At 46.0% G+C, this 21,767-nt stretch overlaps 1 protein-coding gene across 1 annotated transcript; it reads right to left on the bottom strand.

Annotated features, from left to right (window-relative positions):
• Positions 1-16,557: 16,557 nt before the first annotated feature.
• LOC123117781 (uncharacterized) lies at positions 16,558-18,281 on the bottom strand. Its single transcript, XM_044538462.1, has 2 exons — positions 17,046-18,281; positions 16,558-16,810 (listed from the first exon to the last, which is right to left on the bottom strand). The coding sequence occupies exons 1-2, from the start codon at positions 18,160-18,162 to the stop codon at positions 16,779-16,781; spliced, it is 1,149 nt and encodes a 382-aa protein (XP_044394397.1). The 5' UTR covers positions 18,163-18,281; the 3' UTR covers positions 16,558-16,778.
• Between the last annotated feature and the right edge of the window lie 3,486 nt (positions 18,282-21,767).

Here is a 21,767-nt window from a genome sequence, read left to right as displayed (position 1 = left end):
TTCTCGAACCCGTAGGGTCTGCACGCTTAACGCTACGATGACAGTTTTATTATGAGTTTATAAGTTTTGATGTACCGAAGTTTGTTCGGAGTCCCGGATGTGATCACGGACGTAACGAGGAGTCTCGAAATGGTCGAGACATAAAGATTGATATATTGGAAGCCTATGTTTGGACATCGGAAAGGTTCCGGGTGAAATCGGGATTTTACAGGAACACCGGGGGGTTACCGGAACCCTCCCGGGGGTTAATGGGCCTTAGTGGGCCATGAGGGAGAAGAGGACGGTCGGCCAGGGCAGGCCGCACGCCTCCTCCCCCCTAGTCCGAATAGGACAAGGAAGGGGGGGCGGCGCCCCCCTTTCCTCTTTCCCCTCCCCCCTTTCCTTCTCCACCAAGGCAAGAGGGGGGAGTCCTACTCCCGGTGGGAGTAGGACTCCTCCAGGCGCACCCCAAGGGGGCCGGCCGCACCTCCCCCTCCCTCCTTTAGATACGGGGGCAGTGCGGCACCCCATAACACACAAGTTGATCTACGGATCATTCCTTAGCCGTGTGCGGTGCCCCCCTCCACCATATTCCACCTCGGTCATATCGTCGCGGAGTTTAGGCGAAGCCCTGCGCCGGTAGAACATCATCATCGTCACCACGCCGTCGTGCTGACCGAACTCATCCCTGAAGCTTTGCTGGATCGGAGCCCGGGGATCGTCATCGAGCTGAACGTGTGCTGAACTCGGAGGTGTCGTACGTTCGGTGCTTGGATCGGTCAAATCGTGAAGACGTACGACTACATAAACCGCGTTGTGTTAACGCTTCCGCTTACGGTCTACGAGGGTACGTGGACAACACTCTCCCCTCTCGTTGCTATGCCATCACCATGATCTTGCGTGTGCATAGAATTTTTTTGAAATTACTACGTTCCCCAACAGTGGCATCCGAGCCTAGGTTTTATGCGTTAATGTTATATGCACGAGTAGAACACAAGTGAGTTGTGGGCGATACAAGTCATACTGCTTACCAGCATGTCATACTTTGGTTCGGCGGTATTGTGAGATGAAGCGGCCCGGACCGACATTACGCGTATGCTTACGCGAGACTGGTTTCACCGTTACGAGCACTCGTGCTTAAAGGTGGCTGGCGGGTGTCTGTCTCTCTCACTTTAGCTGAATCGAGTGTGGCTACGCCCGGTCCTTGTGAAGGTTAAAACAGCACCAACTTGACGAACTACCGTTGTGGTTTTTATGCGTAGGTAAGAACGGTTCTTGCTAAAGCCCGTAGCAGCCACGTAAAATTTGCAACAACAAACTAGAGGACGTCTAACTTGTTTTTGCAGGGCATGTTGTGATGTGATATGGTCAAGACGTGATGCTATATTATATTGTATGAGATAATCATGTTTTGTAACCAAAGTTATCGGCAACTGGCAGGAGCCATATGGTTGTCGCTTTATTGTATGAAATGCAAACGCCCTGTAATTGCTTTACTTTATCACTAAGTGGTAGCGATAGTCGTAGAAGCAATGGATAGCGTAAACGACAACGATGCTACGATGAAGATCAAGGTGTCGCGCCGGTGACGATGGTGATCATGATAGTGCTTCGGAGATGGAGATCACAAGCACAAGATGATGATGGCCATATCATATCACTTATATTGATTGCATGTGATGTTTATCCTTTATGCATCTTATCTTGCTTTGATTGACGGTAGCATTTTAAGATGATCTCTCACTTAAATTATCAAGAAGTGTTCTCCCTGAGTATGCACCGTTGCCAAAGTTCGTCGTGCCCAGACACCACGTGATGATCGGGTGTGATAAGCTCTACGTCCATCTACAACGGGTGCAAGCCAGTTTTTGCACACGCAGAATACTCAGGTTAAACTTGACGAGCCTAGCATATGCAGATATGGCCTCGGAACACGGAGACCGAAAGGTCGAGCGTGAATCATATAGTAGATATGATCAACATAATGATGTTCACCCTTGAAAACTAGTCCATCTCACGTGATGATCGGACATGGTTTAGTTGATTTGGATCACGTGATCACTTAGATGACTAGAGAGATGTCTGTCTAAGTGGGAGTTTTTAAGTAATATTATTAATTGAACTTAAATTTATCATGAACTTAGTACCTGATAGTATTTTGCTTGTCTATGTTTGTTTGTAGATAGATGGCTCGTGCTGTTGTTCCGTTAAATTTTAATGCGTTCCTTGAGAAAGCAAATTTGAAAGATGATGGTAGCAATTACACGGACTGGGTCCGTAACCTGAGGATTATCCTCATTGCTGCACAGAAAAGTTACGTCCTGGAAGCACCGCTGGGTGCCAGGCCTGCTGCTGATGCAACTGACGACGTTAAGAACGGCTGGCAGAGCAAAGCTGATGACTACTCGATAGTTCAGTGTGCCATGCTTTACGGCTTAGAACCGGGTCTTCAACGACGTTTTGAACGTCATGGAGCATATGAGATGTTCCAGGAGTTGAAGTTAATATTTCAAGCAAATGCCCGGATTGAGAGATATGAAGTCTCCAATAAGTTCTATAGCTGCAAGATGGAAGAGAATAGTTCTGTCAGTGAACATATACTCAAAATGTCTGGGTATAATAATCACTTGATTCAACTGGGAGTTAATCTTCCTGATGATAGTGTCATTGACAGAATTCTTCAATCACTGCCACCAAGCTACAAGAGCTTCGTGATGAACTATAATATGCAAGGGATGAACAAGACTATTCCCGAGCTCTTCGCAATGCTAAAAGCCGCGGAGGTAGAAATAAAAAAGGAGCATCAAGTGTTGATGGTTAACAAGACCACCAGTTTCAAGAAAAAGGGCAAAGGGAAGAAGAAGGGGAACTTCAAAAAGAACAGCAAGCAAGTTGCTGCTCAAGAGAAGAAACCCAAGTCTGGACCTAAGCCTGAAACTGAGTGCTTCTACTGCAAGCAGACTGGACACTGGAAGCGGAACTGCCCCAAGTATTTGGCGGATAAGAAGGATGGCAAAGTGAACAAAGGTATATGTGATATACATGTTATTGATGTATACCTTACTAATGCTCGCAGTAGCACCTGGGTATTTGATACTGGTTCTGTTGCTAATATTTGCAACTCGAAACAGGGACTACGGATTAAGCGAAGATTGGCTAAGGACGAGGTGACGATGCGCGTGGGAAATGGTTCCAAAGTCGATGTGATCGCGGTCGGCACGCTACCTCTACATCTACCATCGGGATTAGTTTTAGACCTAAATAATTGTTATTTGGTGCCAGCGTTAAGCATGAACATTATATCTGGATCTTGTTTGATGCGAGACGGTTATTCATTTAAATCAGAGAATAATGGTTGTTCTATTTATATGAGTAATATCTTTTATGGTCATGCACCCTTGAAGAGTGGTCTATTTTTATTAAATCTCGATAGTAGTGATACACATATTCATAGTGTTAAAACCAAAAGATGCAGAGTTAATAATGATAGTGCAACTTATTTGTGGCACTGCCGTTTAGGTCATATCGGTGTAAAGCGCATGAAGAAACTCCATACTGATGGGATTTTGGAATCACTTGATTATGAATCACTTGGTACTTGCGAACCGTGCCTCATGGGCAAGATGACTAAAACGCTGTTCTCCGGAACTATGGAGCAAGCAAATGATTTATTGGAAATCAAACATACTGATGTTTCTGGTCCAATGAATGTTGAGGCTCGCGGCGGATATCGTTATTTTCTCACCTTCACACATGATTTGAGCAGATATGGGTATATCTACTTGATGAAACACAAGTCTGAAACATTTGAAAAGTTCAAAGAATTTCAGAGTGAAGTAGAAAATCATCGTAACAGGAAAATAAAATTTCTACGATCTGATCGTGGAGGAGAATATTTGAGTTACGAGTTTGGTCTACACTTGAAACAACACGGAATAGTTTCGCAACTCACGCCATCCGGAACACCACAACGAAATGGTGTGTCCGAACGTCGTAATCGTACTTTACTAGATATGGTGCGATCTATGATGTCTCTTACTGATTTACCGCTATCATTTTGGGGTTATGCTTTAGAGATGGCCGCATTCACGTTAAATAGGGCACCATCAAAATTCGTTAAGACGACGCCTTATGAACTGTGGTTTGGCAAGAAACCAAAGTTGTCGTTTCTTAAAGTTTGGGGCTGCGATGCTTATGTGAAGAAACTTCAACCAGATAAGCTCGAACCCAAATCGGAGAAATGTGTCTTCATAGGATACCCAAAAGAGACTATTGGATACACCTTCTATCACAGATCTGAGGGCAAGATTTTCGTTGCTAAAATCGGATCCTTTCTAGAGAAGGAGTTTCTCTCAAAAGAAGTGAGTGGGAGGAAAGTAGAACTTGATGAGATAACTGTATCTACTCCCTTATTGGAAAGTAGTTCATCACAAGAAACGGTTCCTGTGACAACTACACCAATTAGTGAGGAAGCTAATGATATTGATCATGAAACTTCAGATCAAGTTTCTACTGAACCTCGTAGGTCTACCAGAATAAGATCCGCACTAGAGTGGTACAGTAATCCAATTCTGGAAGTCATGTTGCTTGACCATGATGAACCTACGAACTATGAGGAAGCGATGATGAGCCCAGATTCCGCAAAATGGCTAGAGGCCATGAAATCTGAGATGGGATCCATGTATGAAAACAAAGTATGGACTTTGGTTGACTTGCCCGATGATCGGCAAGACATTGAGAATAAATGGATTTTTAAGAAGAAGACTGACGCTGATAGTAATATAACTGTCTATAAAGCTCGACTTGTTGCGAAAGGTTTTCGACAAGTTCAAGGGGTTGACTACGATGAGATTTCTCACCCGTAGCGATGCTTAAGTCTGTCCGAATCATGTTAGCTATTGCTGCATTTCATAATTATGAAATTTGGCAAATGGATGTCAAAACTGCATTCTTGAATGGATTTCTAGAAGAAGAGTTGTATATGATGCAGCCAAAAGGTTTTGTAGATCCAAAAGGTGCTAACAAAGTGTGCAAGCTCCAGCGTTCCATTTATGGACTGGTGCAAGCATCTCGGAGTTGGAATAAATGCTTTGATAGTGTGATCAAAGCATATGGTTTTATACAGACTTTTGGAGAAGCCTGTATTTACAAGAAAGTGAGTGGGAGCTATGTAGCATTTCTGATATTATATGTAGATGACATATTATTAATTGGAAATGATATAGAATTTCTGGATAGCATAAAGGGATACTTGAATAAAAGTTTTTCAATGAAAGACCTCGGTGAAGCTGCTTACATATTGGGCATCAAGATCTATAGCGATAGATCAAGACGCTTAATAGGACTTTCACAAAGCACATACCTTGATAAAATTTTGAAAAAGTTCAAAATGGATCAGGCGAAGAAAGGGTTCTTGCCCATACTACAAGGTGTGAAGTTGAGTCAAACTCAATGCCCGACCACAGCAGAAGATAGAGAGAAAATGAAAGATGTTCCCTATGCTTCAGCCATAGGCTCTATCATGTATGCAATGCTGTGTACCAGACCTGACGTATGCTTAGCAATAAGCTTGGCAGGAAGGTACCAAAGTAATCCAGGAATGGATCACCGGACAGCGGTCAAGAACATCCTGAAATACCTAAAAAGGACTAAGGATATGTTTCTCGTATATGGAGGTGACAAAGAGCTAGTCGTAAATGGTTACGTCGATGCAAGCTTTGATACTAATCCGGACGATTCTAAATCGCAAACCGGATACGTGTTTTTATTAAACGGTGGAGCTGTAAGTTGGTGCAGTTCTAAACAAAGCGTCGTGGCAGGATCTACATGTGAAGCAGAGTACATAGCTGCTTCGGAAGCAGCAAATGAAGGAGTCTGGATGAAGGAGTTCATTTCCAATCTAGGTGTCATACCTAGTGCATCGGGACCAATGAAAATCGTCTGTGACAATACTGGTGCAATTGCCTTGGCAAAGGAATCCAGATTTCACAAGAGGACCAAGCACATCAAGAGACGCTTCAATTCCATTCGGGACCAAGTCCAAGTGGGAGACATAGAGATTTGCAAGATACATACGGATCTAAATGTTGCAGACCCATTGACTAAGCCACTCTCACGAGAAAAACATGATCAGCACCAAGACTCCATGGGTGTTAGAATCATTACTATGTAATCTAGATTATTGACTCTAGTGCAAGTGGGAGACTGAAGGAAATATGCCCTAGAGGCAATAATAAAGTTATTATTTATTTCCTCATATCATGATAAATGTTTATTATTCATGCTAGAATTGTATTAACCGGAAACATGATACATGTGTGAATACATAGACAAACATATAGTCACTAGTATGCCTCTACTTGACTAGCTCATTAGTCAAAGATGGTTATGTTTCCTAACCATAGACATGTGTTGTCATTTGATTAATGGGATCACATCATTAGGAGAATGATGTGATTGACATGACCCATTCCGTTAGCCTAGCACTTGATCGTTTAGTATATTGCTATTGCTTTCTTCATGACTTATACATGTTCCTGTAACTATGAGAAATATGCAACTCCCGTTTACCGGAGGAACACTTTGGGTACTACCAAACGTCACAACATAACTGGGTGATTATAAAGGAGTACTACAAGTGTCTCCGAAGGTACATGTTGAGTTGGCGTATTTCGAGATTAAGTTTTGTCACTCCGATTGTCGGAGAGGTATCTCTGGGCCCTCTCGGTAATGCACATCACTATAAGCCTTGCAAGCAATGTGACTAATAAGTTAGTTGCGGGATGATGCATTATGTCATGAGTAAATAGACTTGCCGGTAACAAGATTGAACTAGGTATTGGATACCGACGATCGAATCTCGGGCAAGTAACATACCGATGACAAAGGGAACAACGTATGTTGTTATGCGGTTTGACCGATAAAGATCTTCGTAGAATATGTAGGAACCAATATGGGCATCCAGGTTCCGCTATTGTTTATTGACCGAGAATAGTTCTAGGTCATGTCTACATAGTTCTCGAACCCATAGGGTCCGCACGCTTAACGTTACGATGACAGTTTTATTATGAGTTTATAAGTTCTGATGTACCGAAGTTTGTTCGGAGTCCCGGATGTGATCACGAACGTAACGAGGAGTCTCGAAATGGTCGAGACATAAAGATTGATATATTGGAAGCCTATGTTTGGACATCGGAAAGGTTCCGGGTGAAATCGGGATTTTACCGGAACACCGGGGGGTTACCGGAACCCTCCCGGGGGTTAATGGGCCTTAGTGGGCCATGAGGGAGAAGAGGAGGGCTCGCCAGGGCAGGCCGCGCGCCCCCTCCCCCCCCTAGTCCGAATAGGACAAGGAAGGGGGGGCGGCGCCCCCCTTTCCTCTTTCCCCTCCCCCCTTTCCTTCTCAACCAAGGCAAGAGGGGGGAGTCCTACTCCCGGTGGGAGTAGGACTCCTCCAGGCGCACCCCAAGGGGGCCGGCCGCACCTCCCCCTCCCTCCTTTGTATACGGGGGCAGTGGGGCACCCCATAACACACAAGTTGATCTACGGATCATTCCTTAGCCGTGTGCGGTGCCCCCCTCCACCATATTCCACCTCGGTCATATCGTCGCGGAGTTTAGGCAAAGACCTGCGCCGGTAGAACATCATCATCGTCACCACGCCGTCGTGCTGACGGAACTCATCCCCGAAGCTTTGCTGGATCGGAGCCTGGGGATCGTCATCGAGCTGAACGTGTGCTGAACTCGGAGGTGCCGTACGTTCGGTGCTTGGATCGGTCGGATCGTGAAGACGTACGACTACATCAACCGCGTTGTGTTAACGCTTCCGCTTACGGTCTACGAGGGTACGTGGACAACACTCTCCCCTCTCGTTGCTATGCCATCACCGTGATCTTGCGTGTGCGTAGGAATTTTTTTGAAATTACTACGTTCCCCAACATTATCATCATCACAATGAGTAGTAGGAGCAACATCATTTGGGAGGGATACCTTTTTACCTTTGCTGCTCCTTCTTTTCTTCTTCTTCACATTATGTATGGATTCAACCTTCTTCCTTGAGCTCCTTATTGATGAGACTGGTTGAATAGAAGGCTCCTCCTCGATACCTGATTCATCATAAGAAATAATAGGAGGATAATGGGAGGTCTCTTACCTTTCATTAGTATTCTCTTCATCTTCTATTTGCTTTCTTTTCTTTAGGTAATTGACAATATAAGGATTTTGAATGCAATTCACCGTACAATACATATAAATCTTCTCTAGATCAAAGTCAAGAACTCTATCAAGATTAAATTTTGGAATACCCTCGGTTATACGTTTCATTTCTTCATACCCCAAAAGAAGACTAAGCTCTTTATGATGCTCAAGGGTAATCAAATTATGACAATTTTTTGATACAATTTGGTCATGAAACAATTTGCATTGAAGATTTAAATGACCACGTTCATTGCAAAGTTCACAAGGAGCGTGAAAAATATTGAATTTTTCATTACAAACATCAAGACTTTCTTGCAACCTTTTAGTTTCTAAATACTTATGCCTCTTGCAATATATATCTTCTCTATTCGATGTGTTCATGCAGACATGCACTCCACAAAAGTTGACATGCTCATAAGAGATATTTTCATCATGACTAGTGCAATCATCATTAGTACTATGGATATTCAAAGAGTTCATACTAACAACATTGCAATCATGCTCATCATTCAAAGATTTAGTGACAAACATTTTATAGATTTCTTCTTCTAGCACTTGAGCACAATTTTCCTTACCATCATTCTCACGAAAGATATTAAAAAGATGAAGCGTATGAGACAAACTCAATTCCAATTTCTTGTAGTTTTCTTTTATAAACTAAACTAGTAATAAAACAAGAAACAAAAAGATTCGATCGCAAGATCTAAAGATATACCTTCAAGCACTCACCTCCCCGGCAACGGCGCCAGAAAAGAGCTTGATGTCTACTACACAACCTTCTTCTTGTAGACGTTGTTGGGCCTGCAAGTGCACAGTTTGTAGGACAGTAGCAAAGTTCCCTCAAGTGGATGACCTAAGGTTTATCAATCCATGGGAGGCGTAGGATGAAGATGGTCTCTCTCAAACAACCCTGCAACCAAATAACAAAGAGTCTCTTGTGTCCCCAACACACCCAATACAATGGTAAATTCTATAGGTGCACTAGTTCGGCGAAGAGATGGTGATACAAGTGCAATATGGATGGTAGATAAAGGTATTTGTAATCTGAAAATATAAAAACAGCAAGGTAACTAATGATAAAAGTGAGCGTAAACGGTATTGCAATGGTAGGAAACAAGGCGTAAGGTTCATGCTTTCACTAGTGCAAGTTCTCTCAACATAATAACATAGATAGATCATATAACAATCCCTCAACATGCAACAAAGAGTCACTCCAAAGCCACTAATAGTGGAGAACAAACAAAGAGATTATGGTAGGGTATGAAACCACCTCAAAGTTATTCTTTCGGATCAATCTATTCAAGAGTTCGTACTAGACTAACACCTTAAGACACAAATCAACCGAAACCCTAATGTCACCTAGATACTCCATTGTCACCTCAAGTATCCGTGGGCATGATTATACGATATGCATCACACAATCTAAGATTCATCTATTCAACCAACACAAAGTACTTCAAAGAGTGCCCCAAAGTTTCTATCAGAGAGTAAAGACGAAAACATGTGCCAACTCCTATGCATAGGTTCATGGGCGGAACCCGCAAGTTGATCACCAAAACATCCATCAAGTGGATCACGAGATATCCCATTGTCACCACAGATACGCACGGCAACACATACATCAAGTGTTCTCAAATCATTAAAGACTCAATCCGATAAGATAACTTCAAAGGGAAAACTCAATCCATTACCAGAGAGTAGAGGGGGAGAAACATCATAAGATCCAACTATAATAGCAAAGCTCGCGATACATCAAGATCGTGCTATAGAGGGAACACGAGAGAGAGAGAGAGAGAGATCAAACACATAGCTACTGGTACATACCCTCAGCGCCGAGGGTGAACTACTCCCTCCTCATCATGGATAGCGCCGGGGTGATGAAGATGGCCACCGGTGATGGGATTCCCCTCCGGCAGGGTGCCGGAACGGACTCCTGAGAGGTTTTTGGTGGTTACAGAGGCTTGCAACGGCGGAAGTCCTGATCTATCTTCTCCTACGATGTTTTTAGGGTACGTGGACGTATATAGGCGAAAGAAGTCAGTCGGGGGAGCCTCGAGGGGCCCACGAGACAGGGGGGCGCGCCCAGGAGGGGTGGGCCCGCCTTCCTATCTCCTGGCCTCCTCGAGGATCTTCTGATGTGAACTCCAAGTCTCCTGGATCATATTCTTCCCAAAAATCATTCATTCCGTTTGGAATCCGTTTGATATTCCTTTTCTTCGAAATACTGAAACATACAATAAAACAGCAATATGGGTTGGGCCTCCAGTTAATAGGTTAGTCCCAAAAGTAATATAAAAGTGTATAATAAATCCCGTAATAATTCAAAAGAGATAATAAAATAGCATGAATGCTTCATAAATTATAGATATGTTGGAGACGTATCAGCGCACAGCGTTGTTAGTTCTTCGGCCGCGAGGGCTTCGGATAATGCCTCGAGGGCTAGTGCGGCAGTTTTGTTTTCGGCGCGGAGTGTGACGTCCGGATCACTAGCTAGAGTGATGATTCCATTGGGCCCGGGCATTTTGAGCTTCATGTACCTGTAATGAGGTATAGCTTAAAAGCTCGTGAATGTGTCCCGTCCTAAGAGGGCGTGGTATCCGCTGCTAAACGGGGCCACTTGGAATGTGATTTCTTCGGACCTGTAATTCTCCGGCGTGCCGAATACCACATCCAGTGTGATTTTTCCTGCAGATCGTGCCTCCCGACTAGGGATGATTCTTGTCGTGCTGCTTCGCTCAATGCGGCTCTTGTCAAATTCCATCTTGTTGAGGGTTTCCTCATAGATGAGGTTTAGTCCACTTCCGCCATCCATGAGCACTTTAGTGAGCCGGAAGCCGTCCACGATTGGACTGAGGACTAAAGCGGTTGGTGCCCGGACTGTTCGGAATTGAGGTTCGTCGCTGGCATTGAAAGTTATAGCCGTATCGTTCCATGGATTTATATTTGCCACGTGGCAAACTTCGGCGAGACTGCGGAGAGCTCGCTTGCGCCTATTATTTGAGGCAAAAGTCTCGAAGACTATCAGTACTGTATTGTTGTTCTTGGCAGGATGTTGCTCTGCTGTATGGTTGATGTGGAGATCCTCGCCGCCTTTCGCTACTTGCCGGAGTATCCAACATGCTCTAAGGCTAAGTGTTGGCATGGTATCCGGTGTGCTATGAATTTTGCACGGCCCATTGAGCCATTCCTCCAATAGGGTTCCATGCCCTGCAGTGGGCTTTGGTTTTTTGGTAATTGAATCAGGTGACTTACGAGAGTTTACCATTTTGGTTCGGACGAAGGGTTTAGTGAGAGCCGGATTATCCCAGAAGTTTGTTTGAGTTTTCCAGGCGCTTTCCATCGCGCAGTACTTCCGTACTATGGCCGCTAAGTCAGCAAAGTGTACTATGTCACGGCGACTTATAGCGTTTAGGATCCCTTTGTCCGTGCAATTTTTGCAAAAGAATGAGATTGCGTCTTCCTCGCGACAGTCTTTGACCTTGTTTATCACAAGGAGGAATCTGGCCCAGTAGTGATGTACTGTCTCTTGGGGCTCTTGTCTGATATGGGAAAGATTGATTAAATCTGTGTGGGTGGGTAGATTTATGTCCGAACCCTGACCCGATCTGAGACCCAGGGGCAAAGAGGCTTCCGAGCTTGGCAGCTCGGGCTCCAGGATGCTGCCCAATTTTTCCGACCCGCCGCACGATTCTAGGTTCGGGGTTTAGGTCGTGTCCTCCCGCGAACGGGTATCCGGCTTGGAGAGCCTGGGAATCCGGACATATTTCGTCCTCAAAATAGAGGGAGAATCCATGCATTGCTCCTCCACGACCGCTATCTCGTGGGTGATCGGCGGAGAGTTAATCTCCCTTTGGTCGAGTTTAAGCCCAATCTGATCATAGTCCATAGTGACACTCAGAGTGGCGATGCGATCTAAGAGCTCATTAAGGGAGGAGAGCTCCATTGGATCCATCGGTTCGGCAAGTTCCGAATCGACGTGGAGGCTGTTTTTGATGACCTGAGAAGTCATCGTCGGCGCAAGAGCCGGTCGGGCGGTCATGACGAAGCCACCTAGTCGGAGAATTTGGCCTAGAGACATGACTCCCCCAGAGGTGATGTTGTCCTTGACAACGAGGCGAGCCATCAAGCCTTGCAGCGACGACATAGAGGAACTCTCAATGAAAGCACCAATGTCGGTGTCAAAACCGGCGGATCTCGGGTAGGGGTTCCCGAACTATGCGTCTAAGGCTAATGGTAACAGGAGGCTGGGGACACGATGTTTACCCAGGTTCAGGCCCTCTTGATGGAGCTAATACCCTACTTCCTGCTTGATTTATCTTGATGATATGAGTATTACAAGAGTTGATCTACCACGAGATCGTAGAGGCTAAACCCTAGAAGCTAGCCTACTCATCCTACGGACTAAACCCTCCGGTTTATATAGACACCGGAGAGGGCTATGGTTACACAGAGTCGGCTAAAGAGAAGGAGATCTAATATCCGAATTGCAAAGCTTGCCTTCCACACAAAGGAGAGTCCCATCCGGACACGGGACGAAGTCTTCAATCTCGTATCTTCATAGTCCAACAGTCCAGCCAAAGTATATAGTCTGGCTGTCCGGATACCCCCTAATCCAGGACTCCCTCAGTGCTCTCACGTAGGAACGGGGACCTTAGCCTCCACACGATGTTGTCCCATACAAAGTTGGAAGATTGGCAGCACCTTACTACTTCCTTACATGTGCTCTCTCAGACAGTGAAATCGGTGACTTAGTTCTGGACGATTTCTGGTTAAGTTCGTTTATATTAAACTTATTCTTGGCTCGATTCTGAATAGGTTCAATGGTACTTGGAAGCCCTGCATCCCCCTCAAGATTAAAATCTTTATGCGGCGAGCTTATCGCAGTAAGCTTCCGGTTACCGACCAGATTCGCTCGTGCAATGGGCCCGGGTTTGAGTTATGTGATCTTTGTGGCAAAATAGAAAATACTAGTCATATCTTCTTTCGTTGCCCCCTTGCACCGCTTCTTTGGAGCTGCATGCTAGAGTGGCTTGGCGTCTCCTGGGCACCTGCCTCTTTTTAGGAACTGAGACCCCTAGCCCAGTCCCTTGGTGGACAAGCTAAGCGGTTGTTTTTGTTCGGCTTTTTGGTTGTGTGCTGGACCTTGTGGATTACTAGGAACACGAACAAGTTACCATTGAACATATTTTTTTTAACAATGCGGTTGACTGCATCTTTGTGCGTTGTGATGTCGACAGTTGGCGATGACTCGGGACATGGATGCCGGGGCAGCGGCTCTTGATGGCTGTCCGTATCGTGGCTTTCCGCCAGCTCCATCGCGGCAGTGGTGGCCATGCCTCTTCGCCATTCGGGTGGCAAGGGGGTGTAGCAGTGGATGGTTTGGGCTCTCCTTTCTATGGCAGTGGTGGTGCCCAGCCCCGGATCTGGTGACCGATTCTCACATCGACTGGTCTAGGTGCCTCTTGGTGGCACGGGTGAGCTGCCGAGCGAAAGCTCTGTGCTTTGGCGGCGCTGCCGGTGGCATCTGCGGGTGTCGTTATCTTCTTGAAGACGTCATCGTGGTTCTCCTCTCCATGGCAAGTCTCCGGGCTCGGCAACGGTGTTGCTTTCGCTCCCCTCCCGACGGTGTTCCTGTGGAGGCTAGGTGTCCTAAATCGTGTCATGGTGTTGTAATCTGGTCGTCCCATGTTTAGTTGTTCGGCAATGTAGTCGTTGCGGTTATGTTGGCCACTTATTTTGGGATTTGCTGTGTCAGAGGGCCATCCCACCACACTACATCATTTAGCCGTGTGACTTGGTGTTGTTGCTTTATTTATAAAGCAGGGCGAGAGCCTGTTTCGAAAGATGATATGGAGCTGTTGATCATGCACGTAAGGGCTAAGGCCACTAGTGCAGAATCGGGCTATAGTCCCGGTTCGTAAGGACCTTTAGTCCTGGTTCTGCAACCGGCACTAAATGGTGGGGACTAAAGGCCCCCCTTTAGTCCCGATTCAACACGACCCGGGACCAAAGGCACACCATGTGACACGAGCCCACGCCGGGGGCTAGGGGACCTTTAGTCCCGGTTGGTAACACCAACCGGGACTAAAGGATTTTTTTGGAATTTTTTTTGAAAAAAATTTGAATTTTTTTTTCTGATTTTCAAATTTCTATAATATTTGACGATTTAATCTCTAATCACCTCTCAACACTACTCAAGTGTGGAGCACTCATTCCAAATCGTCTAACTTCTCGGCCAGTCACCCATGCTCTCACTACTCCAGGCTAAGCACGCTTAACTTCCGAGTTCTATTCTCCCAAGCTTCCAAGTCTGCACTTGTTGTTTTCCTGACAATAGTAAGTTGTCAATGCTATTGATCCTCAGGAGTTTAGCTTGAGCATGAAGTCACACGTTTCACCGTTTGAGTTTGAAACTATTATAAAAAAATTTAGTAACACTAATATTTTTTGAATAAGTAGTTTGACCATAGTTTGACCACAGTTTGACCAGATTTGACCAAAATTCAAAAAAACTAAGATAATTATTTAGTAACACTAATAATACTGAATAATTATTTAGTAACACTAATATTTCTTGAATAAGTAGTTTGATCAGATTTAACCAAAATTCAAAAAAACTGAAATTTGATCATAACTTTTTTTCCTTTCAGAATTTGAGGATTCTAAAAATTTGCAAAATGGCCTATGGCCGTCGAAATCGGAACCGGATTTTCATGCTGAACATTTTGATATATTATATATTTTTTGGACATCGTATGCAAAAGATAGGGTCGTTTTACTTTTTCATAACACTTTTTTGCAAAACTTGTCGAAATTTATGTTTTTAGATTTCCCTAACTAGTAGATGTAGTAACATAACTACATCTTGAAGGATTTTAATTTTTAAGTTTTTTTCATTTTCTTTTACTTTTTTTCAAAACTGTAAATGTGATGGGGGGGGAGTTTGAAAATCACCCCTTTAGTCCGGGTTGGAGCCACCAACCAGGACTAAAAGCTTAGACCCCTTTAGTCCCGGTTGGTGGCTCGAACCCGGACTAAAGATCTAACATATAGTCCCGGTTTGTGTCATAAATCGGGACTAAAGGGGCTCGTGGGCCCCGGCCTAATGCCAGCCTGCCATCACTCCTTTAGTTCTGGTTTGTGACACAAACCGGGACTATAGGTCACCAATGAACCGGGACTAATGCATAGCCGTTGAACCGGGACTAGTGGTATCATTAATTAGTACCAGACCGTAATTGAACTGGGACTAATGAGATGAACATAAGGTCATTTTTCTACTAGTGGGCAACCGCCTATCTTAATGACGAGTGGTCCCAGCGTCCCTACATGATGATGTACAACTTCCCTCTTGTAGTCGGATAGGGTCCCTTATTTGTCTTGTCCTGCATGCCTGAAACTGTCGTCTGCCTATGTTGGTTACTGCTACTTTCTTTTCTCGTTTGGCCTGTGTTGGCCCTTGTGTGTTGACTCTATATACATGTGGTACATTTGGTGGCTTTATTAATTTAAAGTCGAACCTCGACATTTATCTAAACAAAATGCAACTAAGTATGAAAAGATTGCAATAGCGGTAATATAATCATTTTACTAGAAGAAAAGGAATTTGCAATACATAATCTTGGCAACAAGTACTATTTATCTATCAAGAGTGAAAAATGACAAACCGAATACCAACTTAACAGTGAAACACAAGTAGTCTCTCCCCGGGCTGTGAATTCCTACCTAGTGGATTATAATTGAGCTATAACGTTATACGTTCTTCTAGAAAGGTTCCCCAAACTGACAAGGACATACTGCTATGGATGCAAGGCATAGACATGCCTTTTTTTAAAAGGAGGATGTAGCCCCGATCTCTGCATCTGGACGATGCATGCAGTCATATTATTAATTATTCACAAAGACCATACAAGTTGATATATCAATAAGCCTGAAGGCACCATCTTGGCAATGTTGTTGCTACTCCTATCTCCTTGATGAAGGTGTGCCGAATGTCCGGGCCTAATATCAAATAGACATCGCACCAAAGCCTAACATCTAAAGGCGGGTGTCCCATTTGAGCCACTATCTAAATTGGGTCCCACACTGGTCTAGAACACTCCCAGTGAACACCGCAAGCTGCAAGGGCCGTCACCTCCATCTTCCAATGGTATTATGGAAAAGTTAATTGAGCTCAGGTTTATAATCAGATTACAAAAACCGCTAGCTCTAGTAATCCCCTGAACATCTGCTCAACAGTTGTACCCCTTTCTGGAGGTGAATATAGAGTTGGGTCAAAGCTTGGACGACAAATTTTAGAGCTTTAAAAATGGGAACACTAAGATATTGTCTAGAGCTGCAGTTCAAGCAAATTAAACAACAGAGCACATAGCTGATGCCGCAAGAAATTAGAGGTTCAAAACAAATATAATCCGATCCATTCACCCACTTATGTTATTAAGATTACTGACAAAGGCTACCAGCACTAAGAGAATACAAGCACCATTGCACCAAACCAGCTACTAGATACTTTATAATTCATCACAAGACCATCTCGCCTCCTAGTAGTCATCTTTTCTGTTTGATGACAATGGCCTCCTGCCCTTCATATTCAACCGTACAACGTCAATGAGCCGCATCACAAGAAATCATCCTTTCTGCAAACGTAGATTTGTCAGTGTAATTTCAGAAAGTAAAAGACACGATACTATATAGATTGCAAATTAGGTGAACATTTGAAAGTTTGCATGAGCACATATATTATAACAAATTGAACATCAAGTAAAATTTTCAGTCTCCTTAAACATTCTATATTTTGTTTGTTTGGCTAACTGATATATTATTACTTAAGACTTGTCCCCATATGATAAAAGAAAGGACATATAGATATACCTTGTGGACTGGGGAAACTCATGCACGGAAACAAACACCAAACATCTTTCTTTCCCCATAGCTTCTTCCAGTGTAGCGACTTTAGATTAAGCTCATAGATGCCAAGGTCTGTGGTCACGAAAATGATATCACTACCCTCCAGAGATCCAATCAGTTTAATTCTTCCACTAGGATTCTGAATGGGTAGAAGGTTCTTGAGATCAATGATTCTAGGCTGAGTCCATGATGCAACTCCATCGGAACCCATATGCCTTGACCACAGGTAGATGGTTAACCTTTTCACTTGTGCAAAACCCAAACTGTCGTCCTCCATAGCCATGAGAGTATTGGCACCAATAATGAGAGATCCCCTCATCGGCGGCGCATCAATCAGCGATAAGCAATTAGAGCCCAAGCCGTACTTCAGAAATCCTGTTATGTGATCATCTTCAAAACTCCCTTGCATGAAGTAAAGTGCGCCTTGGATGGCGACAGAGGGCGCTGGCTTGATGAATGCAGCATCGTCAAGATCAAGACCAAGGCATGTCTGGGGCTCGCTCCAGCCAAGTGTCTCCGACGAGAACACAGAGAGGTGTATAACACAATGAGCACCATGAACGCTCATGCCGAAGAAGAAAACCTGGAATGGGCCGTGGTGACAGGCGCAATGGTCACAGCCGGTCACGGCACAGAGCACCGCGGCCGCACTGGTTCTGCTTTGTCCTTTGAGTGCTTGCATCTTCGTCAGGCAGCCTGCCATGGGGTCCCAAACGACAAGCGGATTGTGTTTACGATCGCCGAGTAGAACGCGGCCATGGTGGCAGTCCAATGCAATATAGTCCGTGGTCAACGCGGCCATGGCCAAGTCGTCATCGGGAACGCGGGCGGCGAATTCCGTGGTGGAGACAAAGCGTGGGATGGGTTTGTCCACCTTCGTCTGGGTGTACGAGGACAAGGCATAAACGAAGCCCAGCATGGGGGGAGCACCATGAAACTCCCGGTAGCGGCTGTGGAATCGAGCGCCGGATAGGAGGCCGAGCCAGAACTTGCTGGCAAGGTAGGCGCGCACGAGGCACGCGGGCTCGCCCGGCGGGAGGCGGAGGAAGATCTCCTCGAGAAGATCATCGGGCAGCATCATGGTCGGTGGTGGAGACGAGGGTTTTGGTTTTGGCCCCTCCCTTGTGATTGATACGTACGTAGCGAGCTGCACCTGCTGATTGATTCAACTATAGCTCGTATATCGAGCCTGTTTTTTTATTTGTATTATTATTACTTCACAAACCCACGATGGTACACGCATATATATATAGTACTACTCGGGTTTTGCTAATCCTAGTCCTACACGGTACATGCATGAACAAGAAACCTATATGTACACGTACAGGAGGTTATGTCGTGTTTAAGTCCAACAAGAATTTCCCAGGCAATAGTCAAGAATTCTTAACGATGAAATCCGAAAACAGCATCACAAACCAAGCACAACCACATGGTCAATCAACCCGTGCTCAGCCAGCATATAACAAAACAAATCTCCAACAATATGGACTAGTAAGATCCATATGTATGAAAAAATTACCCACACGTTAAGAAAATATGAAAGATGGACAGGCAAGTCATGTAAATCCAAGCTAGTTGCATGACATGCAAAAAATCAGCCACCTCGAAACGCAATTTGTTTCGACCATGAAGGATGACCAAGGTGAATTAGCTATCAGGCACCAAGCAGAGCAATACCTCTTCCACAAATGGAAACGCTGCTTACTAAAATGCTTTAATAATTTACTACAGTACCAGCAGCACTTGACATGTAGTAGTATTTCCATTCACGAGGTTAATTTCAGATTTGTATGTCAGCTAGCATTCAGAAGCCATATCGTCATCTCGTGGGCGGAAGAAAACAGCAAGTCTGGATATGCCCTCATCACCATTTGCACCATCTCTCAGAGGAGTATTCAGCCATTGGACCAAAGTGAGGGAAAATTGTACAGTTCCTGGCTAAAATGCGTGCTCATGATTTGAGCAAAAGATCTTATCTAAGGAAAATCTGTGAATGTAAAAGCAGTTGCAATTATCACTCTGACCAAATATATGAACATCTTCGTCTCACTACATGGTCATTGCAGTCTTCTAGTATATGCATTCTAGGCCAAAAATATGCAACAAATAAGGAACTACTCAAAATCTTCATGCAGTTTTGTGGAGCTACTGAAGCAAAATAAAAGTTTACAAGATCTTCAACCAGCAATACAACACCATATCTTTAGTCCCCTGAACATATAGTTCAAGATTCAGGTTACATTTATACTCGTCAGTAACATTGCTCTGCAAAAAAAAAAAAAAACCACTGCTAAATTCACTAAATTAATTAAGGCATATCAGTGAGACAACATGAAGAAATCATCACCATCTATATTTCTCTAGGGCGAGACAAACGACTAGCTCTAGACATGTCATCAATATCAACTCATTAAAGTTCAAAGGTACCTCTTTTGAGAGATCAATTTAGAGAGTTTCAAAATGGTAAAACAAAGTTACTATCCGCAGATGCATTTTCAACCAAAATAAAAAATGGAACACATGGTTCCTACTGCAGCTGCAAGAATTGGTGGTTCATTACAAGATTATCCATTCAGCCACTTAAGCACGCCAACAACATGGAGAAAGTATCAAGCCTACTGATAAAAGCCAAGAACAATATGAGAAATCAAGCAAGCACCATTGCACCAAAAGTCCTACTCCATCCGTTCCATAATTCTTGTTGTGGTTTTAGTTCAAACGGTGGGAGTACTGAAAAGTGACATAATTCATGACAAGACCCATGTCGCCTCAAAGCTTGTCATTTTCTTGTCGATGAGAGTGGCCTCCTGCCATTAAGCATATTTAACCATACCTTGTCAATGTGCCGTATCACTGAGCATCACCCTTTCTACAAACATATATTTGTCGGTGTTATTCCAAAACAGGTATGACATGATAGTAAATAAATCAGGACCTGCTAAAGAGGATGGCAACGGCTCTTGTACGGACCACCCCAGTGGGTGGCTCTGGCGACGGGGGCGGCGATCTCGCCCTCGGACCTGCTTCCGGCGCTGGCGTTCGGATCTCTGCGAGCGGGGCGGCGGCGGCGGCCCCGGCGGCGTCCAGGCGGCCGGCCGGCCCCGCCGTGGGTGCGGCTGGCTGGTCGGGGAGCCGTTTTTGGGCGTTGGCCGAGGCTGATTCCGATGGGGAGTCGGTTGGTGAAGTAGCGGAGGAGCTTGTGGGCGCGGCGGCGGAGTCAACGGCGGGCGGCCATACGGCGTGCTCCATCGGCGACATTGTCGCGCGTGCGGAGGAGCTGGGGGGCTCCTTCAAGGCCGGGCGTCGGCGTGCTTTCGCGCCCGGTGGCCGTGGCGCACGACGTCCTGCGTTCGCCGCGGGCAGGGGGCCGCGTGCGTCGCCGGGTCGTGTGGGGCCGGGCAGCATGGGTTTCGCAGATGCGGGCCTATGTCTGTAGCCTTCCCCGGACCAGCCCCGCTCGGAGCGGGCGGCGCCAGCGGCGGCGGCGGCTCCGTCGGATCTGGGCGCTGGTCGGCCTAGGGTTGGGGGCGACAAGCCGGGGGCGGTGATGGGTCGGGCCCCTGGGACGCTAGTTGGCCCATCTGACGGGCTGGCTTTGGTGGCGGCCCAGTCTGGCGCTACCTCCGATGGGCAGGAGGCCCAACACGCGGCTCAGCCCGGTCCACAGGCGGCAACCCAGGCCATGCCTATCCGAGGCGAGCAGCCGTATAAATGGCTGTGGCTTCCCCGTGGAACCCTAGATCCCCTTCTAGGTTTCCCTGCCACCGATTCGGAGGTGCGGTGTTTCGGCCACTCCGCTCGCTTCCTCCTCCCCACCCCATCCCCCCGCCTCTGCTTAGCTCCTTTGCGGAGGTAGTGACGATGGGATCCAAGTCCGACCGTCGGGTGGGGGCCGCCGCCTGCTTGGTGGCTCAAGGAGCAGGAGCGCAACAAGAAGAAAAAGGAAGAGTATAGGAAGAAGGGCCTCGAGCTCAAGCGCAAGGGGCAGTTGACCTCCCAGGGCGGCGACCGCGCAATCGATCTGCAAGCGAAGAAGCCGAAGCTCAAGCCTGCGGGGGCGGCGGCTTCCAAGCCTCCCCTCTTGCCCAGATCCACGTTGCCTGGGGGCGGAGGCTCCTCCAAGGGCTCTGTGGAGGCGTTGATTCCCGTTGAAGATGCAGACGGCCCTGAGTGCTTCAAGTGCGGCCGATCTGGTCATTACCAGAACACATGCTCCTTCCAGCCGCTGTGTGTGGTGTGCAGCAAGGAGGGGCACACCTCGGCGCAGTGCCCAACCCGCCGCAAGCCTCTGCTCTTGCAAACCATGGGGCACGCCATCACCGGCGAGGGTTTCTTCTGTCTCCAGTTCCCGGAAGATGCGAGGGAGGAGACTCCGATCATGCTAGGGGCCAACACGGCAGTGCTCTCCACGCCTTCGGGTGCGCTCTCGAGGGAGATCTTGGAGATGAAGCTGCAGCACCTGTTCGAGGGCGCTTGGGACTGGCAGATCACTCCCGTGGAAGGTGGCGTGTTCTCGGTGGTGTTTCCTGACCCTGTGATGCTGCGGATGGCAACTAGGAGAGGCAAGCTCTTTCTGTCCCTCAATAATCTCATGGTGGATAACCGTGATGCGATCCTCGATGCGCCCAAAGGACTGGAGATGCCGGAGGTGTGGGTCAAGCTAGGTGGTGTCCCTCCGAAGCAGCG

The sequence above is a fragment of the Triticum aestivum genome, chromosome 5B (genome assembly GCF_018294505.1).
Source record: "Triticum aestivum cultivar Chinese Spring chromosome 5B, IWGSC CS RefSeq v2.1, whole genome shotgun sequence".
Lineage (NCBI taxonomy): Eukaryota > Viridiplantae > Streptophyta > Magnoliopsida > Poales > Poaceae > Triticum > Triticum aestivum.
Note: the sequence above shows the minus strand (reverse complement) of the source record. Positions and strands in the feature narration are given on the sequence as shown.

What these genes read in the sequence shown, in the direction of transcription:
- LOC123117781 (XM_044538462.1), bottom strand. Translation starts at nt 18,162, where the DNA reads ATGATGCTGCCCGATGATCTTCTCGAGGAGATCTTCCTCCGCCTCCCG. An exon ending in GAGTTTCCCCAGTCCACAAG is followed by an intron (nt 16,811 to 17,045) that starts GTATATCTATAT and finishes CTACGTTTGCAG; the next exon opens with AAAGGATGATTTCTTGTGAT.